Raw genomic sequence first — 15,457 nt, forward strand, 5'->3', positions numbered from 1 at the left:
GTTAAGGGGGTTAGAGGCAAAACATTGGGGTCACAAGGGGTCAGTTTGTGCACATGCAAAGATGCTGAGGAAACCAGGCCAACATGAGGGTGCTCCACACAGTTGTTGCCCACCCCTACCAAAACCAACCACACACACACACACACAAACACCCAAAGAGGTTTCACCTCATTCACTTTCCCAAGTAGATCTAATTACCATTAACAACCAGCTCAGGTTTGTAAAAAACAAGACTGGGCCGTTTCCTCCCTCTTCAAGTTAGAATGCAAGACATGTAACAGACTAATACACACTGTGATACACACATTCCTCCGGTGGCTTAGATTACATAAAGCTTCATATCAGAAAGGTCTCTGCACAGCTATGCAACAAAGCTAGAGACAAAATAAAATAAAAACAAACGCTTTAATTCTACGTTAAATAATGGTTTGGATTTAATGCAGCAGGCTGTGTGTGCGCAAATGTCATGGTTTTACCTTCCCAAAATGATCAGAGATCTTCAAAAATGTTTGTGATATAAATGCTGCCCCTTCAAGTTATTTTAAAGGGTGCATTATACTGCAACCAGATAATACAGGCACATTCTCCCCTGGGTTTCTAACTATTTAGAAGCGGCAATATACAGCTACCTTTGGTTAGGATCAAGATATATGCATGTGTGTGCAAATGTAATTGTGTCACACTATAGAGTGGAATCTAGCATTGATTAAGTGTGGATTTGTCAATGAGTGTACCTATGCAGTATAAATGGTGACAGGTTGGAGTTGGGAACTGTTTACACATGAGCCATGGCTCCAATCAGTTGATCATATCACATATCACTTCAGATTGTATGAGGACATCAGTGTTGTTAATAGGGGCCTTGATTCAAACCTCATAAGCCCATATCGCAGTACAGACAGCTCTTTCTTGGACTGAAAAGATGGTTCAGCCGGATGAGTATTTGAATATTGCCTATGTTAGCCAAATGATGCCATTAACAGGCCTGGCTGGGGTAACTATAAGTGTGGCTATTTGAATACATTACCCCCCTGTTCTTAGTGGCCCAAAGCTCCCTCTGGTGGATATGTACAGCCAAGATGACATGATGATGAAGATGAAGTCACCGTGTCCCAATTTCTACATACTGATTCGAAGCAAGACAGTATGCACACAAAAAACATTTTGACGTCTTTTAGCAAAGTTTAACTGGCAGCAGCTTTCCAAAATTGCCCATTGACTGATTTGACATCACACGTTTTGTATAATTTCTCTGACGATTATTACATTGTATATACAGTTCAGAATTAGTATGGATATGGTACACAGCTAATGTCTTGCATACGCAAACAGAAAATATTCATAAAAAGTGTGCATTGGGACAAATATTTATTTCGATAGTGAACCAGAAGCACTCCATTTCCACATCACTTCAAAATTTTACATGTCAAGGGGAAAAACACTACTTTGAAAAGAGCCAAAAATGTTAATTTTGTAGCGTCAGTGTGATAGATCCACTGAGATGAGGTGGACAAGATTAATGATCAGTTGAAACAACTGAAAGTCCAGTTTTTCAGCAGAAACTTATTTGTGACCATTATAACCCATAGTTTATGGGGTTTAACTGTATTGAGTCATTACACCACAGTCTGATTATGAGCTGTGGCTCTTTTCAGTATGAAACATTATTTGTCAATGGTTCAATCAGTCCTCAATCTGCTGTCGGGTTAAAATCAGAGGCCTCAGCTTTGTGTGTAATTGCATCACTGTAACATCAGCAGATCTGTATTTCACAGATCAACTGGTCTTTGTCACAGAGGCAGGATGGCGACTGGCTATTCTGTCATCATATCAGCACCCTCTTCTCCTGTGGCATCTGTTAGGCTGAGCTCCTCCAGCATCTCCATCAGGGAGATCCGTGGTGCTCCATCATCATCAGTGTCGCTCTCCACTGGGATCTTTGACGCATCTGAAATTCAAAAATCAACCTCCATTCATTCAACTATCTAATACATTGTCTAATAAATGGTGTATCATTAGATTTACCAGCAAACAGAAGCAGTCATTAACAGTAAATGAGCCGTATCTTAACTATTTAAGTTGAAACAATGGAAACAGAAAACATGGCAACAGAAGGACTTAAGTCTCTGGGGTTTCAAGCGAAGTGAAAAGGTTGTTCACCTCTGTAGATGTTAACATTTTTCCTCAGAGCCTCATCTTCCTCCAGGTCCTCCAGGAAGTCCTGGTATTGTCTGAAGACAGAAAAGCAAGTTACAGGAAAACCCATGTGGTACGACGAAAAAAAAAAATTCACAGGATACTTGGCCTTCTTGGCACATTTTCAAACTATTCACTAACCAAAACAATGTCATGTCTTAAGCAACCATTTCAGTTATGTTAAGTGTTTTTCCTTATTTTCTGCGCCAGAGACATTTGTGCAGAAAACAAACTCATAACCTCAAAATACACTTGAGGATAAAACTTGTTTATTCAGGTTGGTATTTTCGAAAGGACAGGGTTGTCTAATTTTATGCACCTAATTTTTTGCAACTGGATACGATAATTTAAGCATTCTCGCATTTAGGGATAAGCCTAGGGGCATTCTACATTTTTGTTATTGTCAACATGTCCCACAAAAAGACTAAAACCAACATGAATTGATCCTACAAACACATATTACCTGCGTAGCCAGATACGAGGTAGCCGATATAGCTTATTCCTTTGTCCAAAAACACATACATGAACCACACCGTTGCAGTGAGCGACATGTTTTTTCATCACAATGACCACGGGTACTGCAATTTAATTTGTCAATCCAAGAAACTGTTCTCCTACTGTAAATACTCAATAGAGGACCAAATATGTATTACTTTATGAATAAAAATAATGCACTATTTACTTCTGTTTGGCTGTGATTGCAAAGATACATTCTTAAACCTTTAAAGCATTCAGATCAAAAGAATTCACTAAATCTGCATTATTCTCCTACCTCTCATCATCTGAGTCCATGCCCTCACGGTCTCTAGGCATCTCCTGCAGTTTCCAGTTCCTGCGCTTCACCCTCCTGGTGCGGTCGTAGCTCTTCTTGATCAGCACCTTAGAGAGTCCACATTCAGGATGTACAAATTAAAACACTAGAACATAGTGCATACACACACTTTTCTTATATTATGCTATGCAGGAATGTTGTATTGTTCCAAGAATGTGATCAACTCTACAGCCAGTATTTCATGTTGCCACTAGGGGTCAGTGTTAATCAAGTCGACAACAGCCACTAAAGGCATTGTCCCCAGCCCAGGTTCATTTACTGAGGATGTTCAGTGGAGCGCAGGTGAGTCTTACCACATCAGGAATGTGGTGAGGGTTCATCTTATTGAGGTACTCATCATTGACGTTGGAATTGGCAAAGTCAAACCTGTAGGGTGAGAAGTCAGGTTTATTTATAAGGCCCCATGTTTCCCAAACTTATGGTCGGGACCCAAAATTGGTCACAGGCCCATTTTTATTGGGTCGCCAATTAAAATTCTTAATGTTACAATATGTAAATATGTGAATGAGCATTCTTTTTTACTACACGTGTATGTTCAACTATGGTTCAGCTCAGATGCTGTGTGAGGTTCTCGCTCTCTCTCTTCTCTTAAAACTGATCTTCAGTCCACATTCATACAAATTTTTTTATCTGTAGTCTTTGATCTGTCACTGTTGATCCTATGATGTCATAACTAATGTACAAGGACGAGTTCATAGAAGCTTCACTGTGTAATATGTGGAGAAGTGCTCAGGATTGAGGGTTTGGTTTTAAAATGAATAAATTGGACACATATCTCCAAACAAAACATTTGCTGTATCTGGGAAAGTCAAAACATTTTTTTAAATAAGTCTTTCATAAATAAATTTTAAATACTTGGTTTGTTTTGCCCGTAACCCGTAGTTTGTAAATGTGCATTTAGGTCCCAGGGAGATTTCTCTATCTGGTCTTGAGCTGAAAAAGTTCAAAGTGATGTAGCCCATTATCACAAATTTTTGTCAAGGAGCTACAGCATAAGTCACTCTGTCCTTAGACCCTCAATTCAAATGACAAAAAATAAAATAAAAAAACTTTTAATGGGGGAAAAAAACCCTCACTCCCAGGACAGACACCATGCAATAGATGTCGTGTGTAAAGAATAAACCAACATAATAAAATGACAGTATGGGCAATCACGACAACATTATTTTGAAAAGATTTAGATTTTTTGTGCAAATGGACTTCAGGTCAAATACCTAAGCCACTTAAAGTAAAGCTCACAGCCTGCTGACAATCTTTACTGCCAACCTGACAAACATCTGAACTTCTCTTCAATAACCTCACACTCACCCCATCACCAGGTCTCCGATGTTGAGCAGATGGCCGAGGAATGTACGGCAGTGATACTGCTGACTGGTGTCCATCTCTGATGTTTTCTGAACCCACACCTCAGCCAGGGTGTGCTGCAACACACACACGGAACATAAATTAGTTCCAAGACATTGAAACATTACTCTTTTCCTCCAATTGTTTCGACAGTTTCATCAATACTAATGCAACATTCAGACAGAGGAAAGAGATAGCGAACAGTTTCCCTACAAGCCTCATTCCCTCCGCCATCAAAACAAACGCTCCAGTGTGTTTCTGTCATTTTGGCTTGAATCCCGTATATACGAGGAGTTCAAGGATAATGTAATGGTTCGCTATTGATTTTGCTTCCAGGAGAAAAGCAATGTTCCACCATAATGCAATCTGTTCTGCAACAATACACAAACACACACACACACACACACCCACACCCTCACCTTATTGGACTTCATGCCTGCTCCAGCACCCAGCTTCTGGTCTCTGATGATGTCGATGTCCATAACAATGAACTCCTCCAGCTGCCGTGGGTTACATAGACTGTTGAAGGGGTTACGCCAGTATGTGTTCCCATCCACCTCGGCAACTAGTGAGTAAGAGATTATTTATGCATTTATTAGCGACAGTTCTATACTGATAAGACAAGTCTTTAGAGCAAAATGTGAGCATGAAATAAATCACATGCCTTTCATCCACCGTCATTTTGTAGAAAGCTTTTCAAGAGATGAGTCACTCTTAGTACATTTGATTGTTTCAGATATTTCTGAAAAGTCAAACTTCAACATATTCTCAGTTCCTTTATCAAAAAGCCATATGGGTACTACAAATAATGTGAATCCGTGCGTTTTTCCATCTGTACATATTCCAAATAAACCAGACAGAATAATGTGTTTCTATGTTATCCGATTAAATGAAACAAGCAGACAAACACACCGCAAATATTTTTAATACCGGAGTTAATTTCCTACTGCTGTCCAAATCTGCCGAACAGAGGTCTGCCTCGAGGCCGTTTCTGCTTCAGTTTGTTAAAAAACCTTCTGCAACAAAAATAGCCTGCTCTTTGAAGAGTAATTAAAAACGTGTGTGCCGCTTCCATAATGTCAGAATTCTGTTGAGGAGCCTCTCAGCCTCTCACACAATGAGTGATTACAGCAGATACAGAGGAAACACATCGCTAATTGTCACCATACTTGTAGTGAATATAAATACATCTAAATAAGCCGCCTTTGCTATGACAGCATGCATAACGCAAAACAAAAGAAAAAATTTGTTTGTGATGTTTGTGTCGCTTTGTCGTCGTGTGTTGTGCCGTGAGTGGGAGCAGAGGGAAGCTGTTGAGTTAAGACAGCTTTGATGAACATGTGGTCAGCAGACCGGGGTTCGTTTAAAACAGCACTGAAGGTTTTCATGCAAAACTTGTAGCAGTTATTACCAAAGTGTAAATTCTAAAATCCAACTCAAAAGCGTAATAAAGTGTCGAGGGGAAACAATTAGTAAATCAACAGAACATTATTGAGCAACTATTTTGATGATCATTTAAATGTTCAAGTCATTTATCAAAAATGTGCTGGTTCCAGTCTTATGTAACAGTAAACTGAACTTCACAGACATCCCCCGTGGGCATATTTTTACTACTTTCTGACAAAACAATTTAAAGAATAAATTCAATAATGTTGGTTGCAGCAGTTATGAAGTGAGCGGTCTAATCTAGGGCTTCAACTAGGGTTGGGCGATGTCTACAAAATTTCCATCGGACGATGTCTACACTGAAACATCAGGATGGACGATGGCATTGGGGGTGCACTCGCACACGTGTGGCGGGGATAGCGGTCGTCTTAAGTGTTCACTCACACAGACTTCAATTGGTTAAAAACTTGGTAGCCTATGACATTACAAGTCACAGGGGATATTTTACAAGCACGGACCAGGTAAAGCAGCAGTGAACACACATGGCGCAGATGTTGGTTTCGGCTGTTTGATAGGCTGCATCATAACAAGCCCACAAGCGGCTTACCTGCTGCCATGATAATAGATCGCTGGTGGAAATATGCAGAAAATAGTTCTGTGTCTTTTTGGCGACTTTATAAAACGTAGGCTACTGCTGATGAAGAAAGTGGATTAGACAGGTGAGGGGGTGGAGACAGAGAGAGGCGGGGCAAGCCGGTGTGTTTATCTGAAGTGTAGGCTTCTTGTGTGTCTGAATGTGGGGAGAAGAGAATTCCAAAGAAGGTGCAAAGCATATTTAAAATTTATTATAATAATAATAATAATGTTCGTGATGATTAAAACTTGCTTTCACATGGAGTTTTTTTTTTTTTTTTTTTTTTAACCGGGGTTACAATCATGATGCCTGCTCAACCATCGACCATCTTTCAGACATCGCCGATGGACAATGGCATCGTCTATCGGCCAAACCCTAGCTTCAACTAACGATTATTTCATTTCATGGGCAAATGTCAAATCGCTTCTGTGATTACAAGGTAACTTCTTCAAATTGCACAACAAACAGTAAAAAGTTATTCAGTTTACAGTGATTTAAAACGGAGTTAAACTCCTCTTGTCTTTCATAATGTCTACACATAGAGCTTACATTACTGAATAAATGCATGTAATGGATCAACTACAAAACAGGTGACTACAACCAGATACACCAGCTCCATTAAAACCACTACAGGATGAGATGTAGTTAAACCTGTTAATACTCAGCAGTACTCTGGCAGTAGAAATACTCACTTTGCAGTGTGTTTGGATCGATGAGGTGAATGGTGCTGGTGACACGGACGCACACACAAACTTGACCCATGTTCCCCAGGCTCTGCGCCAGTCGTGGTGAAAGGCACACTACGTTGTCCTGGAAACCAGTCAAAAAACAGACAACATGGGGTCAAACCGAGGTCGAAGGGAAAGTGAAAAGACTTTGGATTTGGTACTGAAAAAGGTCACAACGAGTCCAAAAGCTCGTTTCCCAAATGAAGGCTCTTGTTATCCTAAAACTGAGATAAAGGCTCTGTTGGGATTAAAACTTCCTGCTCTAAACAGTAAGAATAAGATGGCTGCTAAGATTTTGAATCTAATCCAGTTAAAATGATGATATCTGTGGATTGCAAAACAAAGAACTATTCAGATTCCTGTTTTCAAAATACCCTGTGTGACCCATGTTGCTCAAACACTGAACTTAAAGCTACATGTCAAATGGGAATAAGAAAGAACAAAATACACACCTGCCAAGAATCTAACTTATCACTACATTTTTTTAACATAAAAATTAAAATCGGCCTCGAGGCAGACAGCTCTCTAAAAAAAAAAAAAAAAAAACCTTTTTACCAAACTAACAAAGTAAAGGCTTGACGTGATGTTTAAAGAAATATGACAGTTCTGGCTTGTCTGAGGTGTTGAGCAGATACGGGTGTGTCTCAAAATCCCACTTAAATTAAAAGCAAATAAAATCACATTTCCGTGTACCTTGCAGACAGGTACAATCTCCATAGAGAAGGTGCTCTTATAGTTGTATGTGTTTGAATGGATGTCATGTGAGATGAGGCGCTGGGATGTCTTTGACCTTTAAAATCGAAAAGAAAGAATTTATTATTATTATTATTATCATCATCATTATGCAGAGACACAGCAGAGCAGAGTTCACATTGTCCCTGTTGGACAAATCAGAACAACAAAAGGGGCATTAACACAATAAGATGTTCCGTTCACATGGAAAAGAAAAGTATACTGTGCTTTTTTTTTTAGGAATCCTGTGGGTCAAGGGATTCCTGTGGGATTCCCGCAGGATGGGAGTCAATTTCACTATTCATAACGGGACAGGAAAAAAAGAACAGAAAAAGAAATGTCAAGCGGAGTGGGGGGGGCTTTATTTGATAGAACAGCTGAAGGGATAGAAAATTGGGGGGGGGACAGAGAGAGAGGATGACATGCAGCAAAGGGCCGTGGACTGGAATTGAACCCAGGCCGCTGTGGTAAGGACTTAGCCTTGTACGTGGTGCTTCTACCAGATGAGCTAGATGAGTGCGTACTACACACTACACACTACACACCTACTAGCAAATTATTTTTCTGTTACACTGCCACATTTGCCCATACATTTCGGGATTGTTGGATGAAGAGAGCAGGACAGACATCACTTTGAATCCTCTTATGATTTGCATTTAAATAAAATGGGGTGTGTTGTTCTAATTATGAGCACAATGTTTTCATCTGCACAGACTTGAAGCGTTGCTCACCTGCAGGGAACGGTGCACTGGAGGAAGTCGACCATCTTCTGAGCGTGCTGCTTGGTGCCGTAGTAGAAATCAATCCCATCTACGAGAAAAGAGCGATACCATCAAATGCTCCACCAGTAAATTCAACACATGTGCACTTTGCTGCATGCAAACAACACACATAAGAGAGCAGACAAAGATAGATGAATAAAATATGGCGGCCACATGCAACCTTCATAAAGCTTTTAAGTCCTGCCGAGATGTGGAGATGATTTAAATTACGCTCTCAGCCAAAACTCCACTTCACAGTCCCGTCCAAGAGCACGGAGAGCTGCTGCTGAGCTGCCACTCAATGCACAGCATGTGTGCTTGTGTGTCTGGATGCCTCTGTGTGTGTGTGTTCGCGTGTGTGTAGCAGTTAGCATCTCTAAATCAGGTATGGCATGCCTGTTCTGATTACAGCACGCTGATTAGATGCCCAACGCATGCCCCTCCGAGGCCCACATGAAGACAGCTGTATGGACTGATTGGCGCCAGGGATATGCATGCATGGCTTGCTGTCTGGTACGTGGGAGGGGTAATTAACACTCGACACATAATTATGTTCTGCTTAGTTCTAATCCACATTAGTTATGCTGGTGACGAATGAGACAAGTTTCCCACTTTTCAGTGTAATTTGGTTAGAGGCCCTACAGAACAGTGCAGGCCCCTCCCTTTAATGATAAGTACAGCATCATACATGAATACATTTATCATATAAATCATATATCATAGTCCTACCATGGATTTCTTTGATGTTGAGGGCATTCTGGTGGAGTTTATGCTTGAGGATCAGCTGCTCTAGGTAATAGAATGTCTTTTTATGAACAGTCTGTAAATAGAAAAAGATTTTCAGCATCATCATTATCATACAGCTCTATAGATACCCCCAGCCATGCCCCAATTATTTAAACATTTATAGGTATGAAACTCAGATGAACTGCTTGCCGTCTGCAACAACCTGTCGCCACCTTACACCTTTCAGGAAAACACACCAGTTTAGTACCTTTAGCCTCTAAGGCTGTACGGATATTTTTACTTCTACTAAAAAGTGTTGTTTGGAAGACGTACTGCTGGGAAACAAGTAAGAACAAGTAGGCCATTCATGATTTTAGTATGCTGTTTACTCAAAATTCCTGTTTAGCTGCTTTACAGTAAAAGCTTTTCAGTGAAGACAAATGACTTTGGCTTTTATAATGAAGTAGCTGCAGAAGTCGTTAAGCTATACAATTCCAGAGGGTACTATCGTAGCTTATTTGAGTTTAGTTGAGTGGTAAAAGAGGCTGATGGTTTTAATCAACAACAGGACTAAATTCGCCTGTTTCTGAGGAATAATCTCATATCTGTTGTCTCTGTAGCATGGCAGCTAAGCTTGGTTTACCTCCACACATCAGTGATAAAAGGAAAAGAGTGCGGGCACCCTCGCCCCATAAATGCTATTGGCAAACATGTATTTATGCGTCCCTTTGCAGCCCTTCAGTATCATTTAATTTCTTCTGTATGTTTCCAGCCCAGAACATGAGCAGTTTTTCAAGTGCTTTTGCTGCCTGCACAACCAGATGCACAGAATATAGCATTGACAATATAATGAATGTTTCAACTAATCAATAAATACTTCCCTGTTTTTAAAAGGTTCAAATTGTGAACAGAGTTCAGGTGAAATAGATAGATGGAAACAGATGACCGACAGATGAATATTTGTTTATACGATATTTCATGACACCACACTCCTACCTTCTGCCTAACTTGAACCACGGCCTTCCAGAAGTCCTTGGCTTCCACACGGTGGCAGTCGTCACACATCTGGTACTGGATGACAAACTCGACCACAAACACCTGCTGTAGGATAGCGCCATTCATCACCTGGAGAGGGAAAGATAGCAACAACTTACAACATATGCTCCAACGGCGAGGCAAACACCATGACAAAAACTCTGCGCTTACTCATTCATGTTACCATATCTGAGCCTTTTGGATATATCCGACCAGTGGGATCTGGAAACAGTATTATACAGACCCCCCCCCCCAAAGAAAAACACTAAGGAGCTGGCCCTGAAAAGCACAGGGCTCAGGTTCTCAATTAAAGGTCAAGGAGATGAGATGACAGGCACTGGCAAAACTCACATCCCTCAAACACACACAACTCAGTCAAGAACAGACGACTCCATTTTTAAGAGTTCATCTTGAAGTTGGTTGCATATATGCCACTTACAGCAGCTTCATGTGTGTTACACCTTGACATTTTTATTTTCACACATCTGTTAACCAAAAGGTTTAAATTCAAACATAAACTGTGCTTTCTTCCAATTATCACCTGAACAAATAACCCAGATAGCCTTTAGATGAAAAGCACATTGCCTATCTCAGGTCCCTAAAACTGTCTTTAATCCGTTAGTTTAAATGTCACGCTCCCACATTTATCACTTGCGCTCCGTTTTCTTACCTCTTTCTGAATGGTCACTTTCATCTTAATCCTTTTGGAGTGTGGCTCTGTCCAGAGGAAGCCAGCATCAATGAGACGCACCTGTGAGGAGTGAAGCGTTGTTGAATCCATGAAGTAGCATGAGCCCCAACTGAATATTCATTCTCACAGTACTGTGGTGAACATTGTCAAGACAAGTCAGACACATTGATTCATTCATGACAAACATCCTGCAAAGAATACTATAAACATGAACAACAATCTTTATTTTAGTTTGAACTGTTTTAAAAGGTGTAAATTCAACTTTGTGGTTATTATGAGGCCATAATTTCTTATATTGTATTAGACAGTATTAAATTAAATTTTTTTTTTTACTAAAATGACTTCTTTTTACAATTAACCATATTTTTAAAGAATATAATAAAAATAAGTATAAATAACAACAAGATGGGACTTAAACAAGCAGTTTATCCTCTACATCAAAATCATTGAATCCAAAGAGTAGGAGGAGACAGGGGGCTGGAATTTATACCTACGATATGTACATGTACACTTTAATCTGAGTGCAAGTATACTAGTAGGTGCGTTTGACTTCATGCAGCGCTGCCTTAACATGATGCATGCTGGACTTGCGGTATTTTTCTTTGCAATTGCCGCGAGAGTCATTGATCACAGCAAGCTCACGCAGGTAGAATGTGTCCGACTTGACAGCGCCGTTTTTATGCCCCGCCCCTGCAGTCACCTGCTGCTCACATTAGACTGTCAAGTCGGCGAAAGTCAGCCGCAGTCATCTCAAGTGCACCTACTGTCTTTTGTGAAGTTTAGAAAGAACCCCACTTACTTTGGTCATAGAGCTCTTAATCTTTTTCAGGCACAGGGCCAGCAGTTCCCTTGACTCCAGGGCACACTGCACCCAACTGGCTGGAGGCTGTAAGTACCTGCATGAAAGAGGAAGATGTACATTTAAGCCTCAACTTTCCCAATAAACTTTATCAAGAACATTTTGTACCTGAAAATGTTTTCTAGAGAGAAACAGTGAAATAATCTGTGAAACACACTGTAATAAAAATGTATTAAACTAACCTTTCACACTGCTTGCAGAAGTGCACTGTGACTTGCTTGGGAATCCCCTCTGAGATGTCTACCTGAGTACGCAGGCAGGCTACACACATGTTGGCTGGGTTGGGAGGAATGGGGACGCCACAGGTACAGCACAGGCTGGGGAGGAGTGACACAAATAGAAATTGATGTGGCATTTTACACCTCTATATAGTCTTTTCCCCACCTTTCCCCATTTGTTTCTGTTCCCTTTAGCATGCCATGCAAGTCAAACAGTTCATTTTTACATGAGATCATGAACAATGAACATTTTGATGTCTAAGGTTTTGTTGCAACTGCATTGTCGTTGTTGAAATTACGTAGTGTGTAGAAAACTCTGCCTAGTTGCTGTGTTACAGAGCATGTGGGAAACTTGGACATTGGAGACTTAAGAACTAGCACACTATCAGCAACCTGTCTTGTCAAAGAAGTTACCAAATTCATGTGTCCCAAATCTTATTCACCCATAAAACTTCATAAAGGTTGCTCTCAGCAGCTTAGCCAAGAACTTTTGTAGGAAACGTTAACATACTTTGTGACATTTTTCAATTATGCTTTCAACTGTAATACAAGGATCTAATTTTACCTTTGATAGATTATCAGATCTCCTTACAGGTAGATTATTATTCTGTTTGTCTTTCTTTAAAACTACTACAGAGGGGAAAGTGTCTGCTTTAATTAGGGCTGAGCAATAAAACAATGATACTGATCGCAAAAGAGCACTATAACAAATGTTCAATAAATGTTTTACTTAATTCATTTGAAACATGAACGAATTAGCCCTTACTATTAAGATATTTGTTTGGTTGAGAAACAGGGACTGAAAGTAGATTTTACTTAATTTTAGTCTTGCATATTTGTTGAAAAAATATAAAAATTGTTTTCAATGATCTACCTTAGATATGTTAAGTCATAACCATAAAAGAGCAGCTTAAAACCACAATTAACAATCTGGTTTCTTCAACTTTCCCCCAGGAGCAAAAATCAGCCTTTAAACTTTAAAGAAATAATGATTTGACATTTATCATGATATTTATCAATATCGAATGATATCAAATTTTTTATCATGATAGCATTTTTGCCCACATCGCCCCGCCCTACATCTGTCAATAAGGTAAACAACTGACAAGCATTTCTCATTGACAACATTTTGACTTAGCAAACAAATGTCAAAATGTCAGTCTTGATTAGGTCTATAATGTGTCAGGATCAACACGCAATACTTAAAATGTAAATGAAAAGACCCTTATTTTTTTCACTTACATATTCCCCTGGCTGCTTGTGGCAGGAGCTTGCATGTACTCCATTCTAGTCAACTAGACAGCTCAGTGTTCAGACAGGTCAGTGGATCTTTGTGTAGCCCAATAATCTCTGTGGACAGAAAACAACAGGACCCGTCAACGATAAAGCACAGCTTTGACTGCAGCAAGACTGATAGTACTAGGGAATAGCTAACGTTAGCTGGGAGCACAGTCTAACGACTACTTACAGCACCAACTGTTTCTAACAGCAGTTCAATAATAAATGGTCTCATTGTTGTTACAAGTTTAAACTCAGAAATAGATAGGCAGTTATAAAGACTGCTAGATCATTGAGAAGTTGCACTGCAGGCTCTCTGCACTAAAATCAGTATCAGACAGTTAGCATTAGAGGCTAACCTGCTAGTTTTCACGAGTGATTCTAGCTGATATTCGTGAAGAAACAAGCGCACAATGTCAACCGAAAGTATTCTATAACTAGAATTGTTACAAGCGAGCGATGACAAAACTTATTGGAGTTATTTTGATGGTAAATCCACAACATACCGTGAAGCAAAGTCCTCCACGTTTTCCCCACCGAGGACCGAGGGAGGCTTGATGACGTCGTGCAGGACTCAAGGACCCCGGGATTGTCTTTGCGTGCCTGAATAAATTTCCTTCAAAAAACACACAATTTTAATTGAAAAAGGTCAATAAACAAGAAAAGAAAAGAAGAACGGTCAAGAAAAATTTAAAAATAAAGTTTACAACTTTATTATTTAGGTCCAAATTTAGTCTAATGTATAGTCAAGTGAATTAATAACTTAAAAGGAAAATATTTTCGAGAAATGTATCCCACATTAGACTGTAAGACCTTAACTTGGACAGCAAACACTCGTCTACTCAGAGCTGAAGCTGAGTCTCTGAGCTGAGGGATCTGATTTGTAGTTTTTGATCATATTTAACTATTTCATCATTCTGACTGACTCAGGCTTGCCTGACCTGGTCTTGTTCAGCCTTACTTATACATACTTACGGTAAGAGGCAGGTGTCATAAAAAGTTTCTTGAAGGTCTTCATCATAATGAAACTTTCTGTACACAAGTACAAAACTATATATTAAAATAACTGCAAAAAATCTTTCTCCGCGCCCCCAACTCGGCGCTCGTATTAAAGGCATTCTGTCTCAAAGTCCTGGGCTGAATTTCAGTCCCAATAGTACATCCCTGCTTTGATAGCATTCCTTATGTGCATGTAGGTTTGTTTTAATGAATCACACTGCCTGGACCTATTTGCAAATAATTTTAGCAATGATTTTTTAGGAGGGAGTGTCTAGTAGGCTACTATTTATTTGACTGTTTTTGTTTGAGTTAAGTGTCACTTAGTAACGTAAAACCATTTATAGGGCTTGAACTTTCATGACCCCTCAAAATTTAAAATACAGAACTGAACCTCAACATTCATAACCAAAACCTGCATTTATTTTCCCTCTAGCTATGGCCAGATTAACTTGCCTGGAGGGCCTGGAGCAAAATGAGATGCTGGCACCCACTAACCCCTCCCTCTCTCTCAGATCCAGTCACATTTCTCTTATGCTGGAAAAAGAGAAGATAAGATAGACTTTATTGATCCCACACTGGGGAAATTCACTTGTTAAAGCAGTTCCAGACACAACACAACAGATATGAAACACAACACACATGAAATAAAGGAAATATAATAAGGAAATTATGTAATATGGAATATTACATGACCTAAAGTTTGCTGTGGGGTGTTTTGATTATTATCTTGGAATATGCACCATGTAAGCACAAAACTAATGAGGAAGACTAGATTTTGACGAAAGGACCCTCCACAAGACAGGTAGGCTAATCAATGCACCGCCCTGTCAGTTGGCCCTGTCAGTTGACATTTGGCTTTAGTCAGGAATATTCTAATTACAGTTAATGTTGTCAAATATTAGCACTCAAGTTTGGGATTTTTTTTCAGACAGAACTATCAGACTCAGGTTATTAATAAGTAGCCTAATCAATCAACGTTCTTTGTGCGCACCTGCGCTCCTACAGCATGGAAGCTCTGTGGATGCCTTCACATGGTAT

At 39.7% G+C, this 15,457-nt stretch overlaps 1 protein-coding gene across 1 annotated transcript; it reads right to left on the reverse strand.

The window, feature by feature from the left end:
• Positions 1-1,349: 1,349 nt before the first annotated feature.
• Positions 1,350-14,036, reverse strand: nmd3 (NMD3 ribosome export adaptor). The gene is made up of 16 exons (XM_038692232.1): positions 13,927-14,036; positions 13,385-13,492; positions 12,107-12,241; positions 11,865-11,961; positions 11,045-11,125; positions 10,336-10,464; positions 9,343-9,433; positions 8,584-8,662; positions 7,814-7,910; positions 7,085-7,202; positions 4,792-4,937; positions 4,337-4,449; positions 3,322-3,394; positions 2,969-3,075; positions 2,161-2,231; positions 1,350-1,948 (listed from the first exon to the last, which is right to left on the reverse strand). The coding sequence occupies exons 2-16, from the start codon at positions 13,426-13,428 to the stop codon at positions 1,815-1,817; spliced, it is 1,515 nt and encodes a 504-aa protein (XP_038548160.1). The 5' UTR covers positions 13,429-13,492; positions 13,927-14,036; the 3' UTR covers positions 1,350-1,814.
• Between the last annotated feature and the right edge of the window lie 1,421 nt (positions 14,037-15,457).

Source organism: Micropterus salmoides, unplaced genomic scaffold (assembly GCF_014851395.1).
Source record: "Micropterus salmoides isolate LMB-PRFRI ecotype aquatic unplaced genomic scaffold, ASM1485139v1 Ms_hic_scaffold_3, whole genome shotgun sequence".
NCBI classification, from domain to species: Eukaryota; Metazoa; Chordata; class Actinopteri; order Centrarchiformes; family Centrarchidae; genus Micropterus; species Micropterus salmoides.

Bases quoted from the DNA above. Each gene is read 5' to 3' on its own strand.
- nmd3 (XM_038692232.1), bottom strand. From the start codon at position 13,428: ATGGAGTACATGCAAGCTCCTGCCACAAGCAGCCAGGGGAATAT. The intron at 4,450-4,791 runs GTGAGGGTGTGG...TGTGTGTTGCAG, and splicing joins CAGGCATGAAGTCCAATAAG to CACACCCTGGCTGAGGTGTG. The intron at 1,949-2,160 runs GTGAACAACCTT...TTTGAATTTCAG, and splicing joins AAATGTTAACATCTACAGAG to ATGCGTCAAAGATCCCAGTG.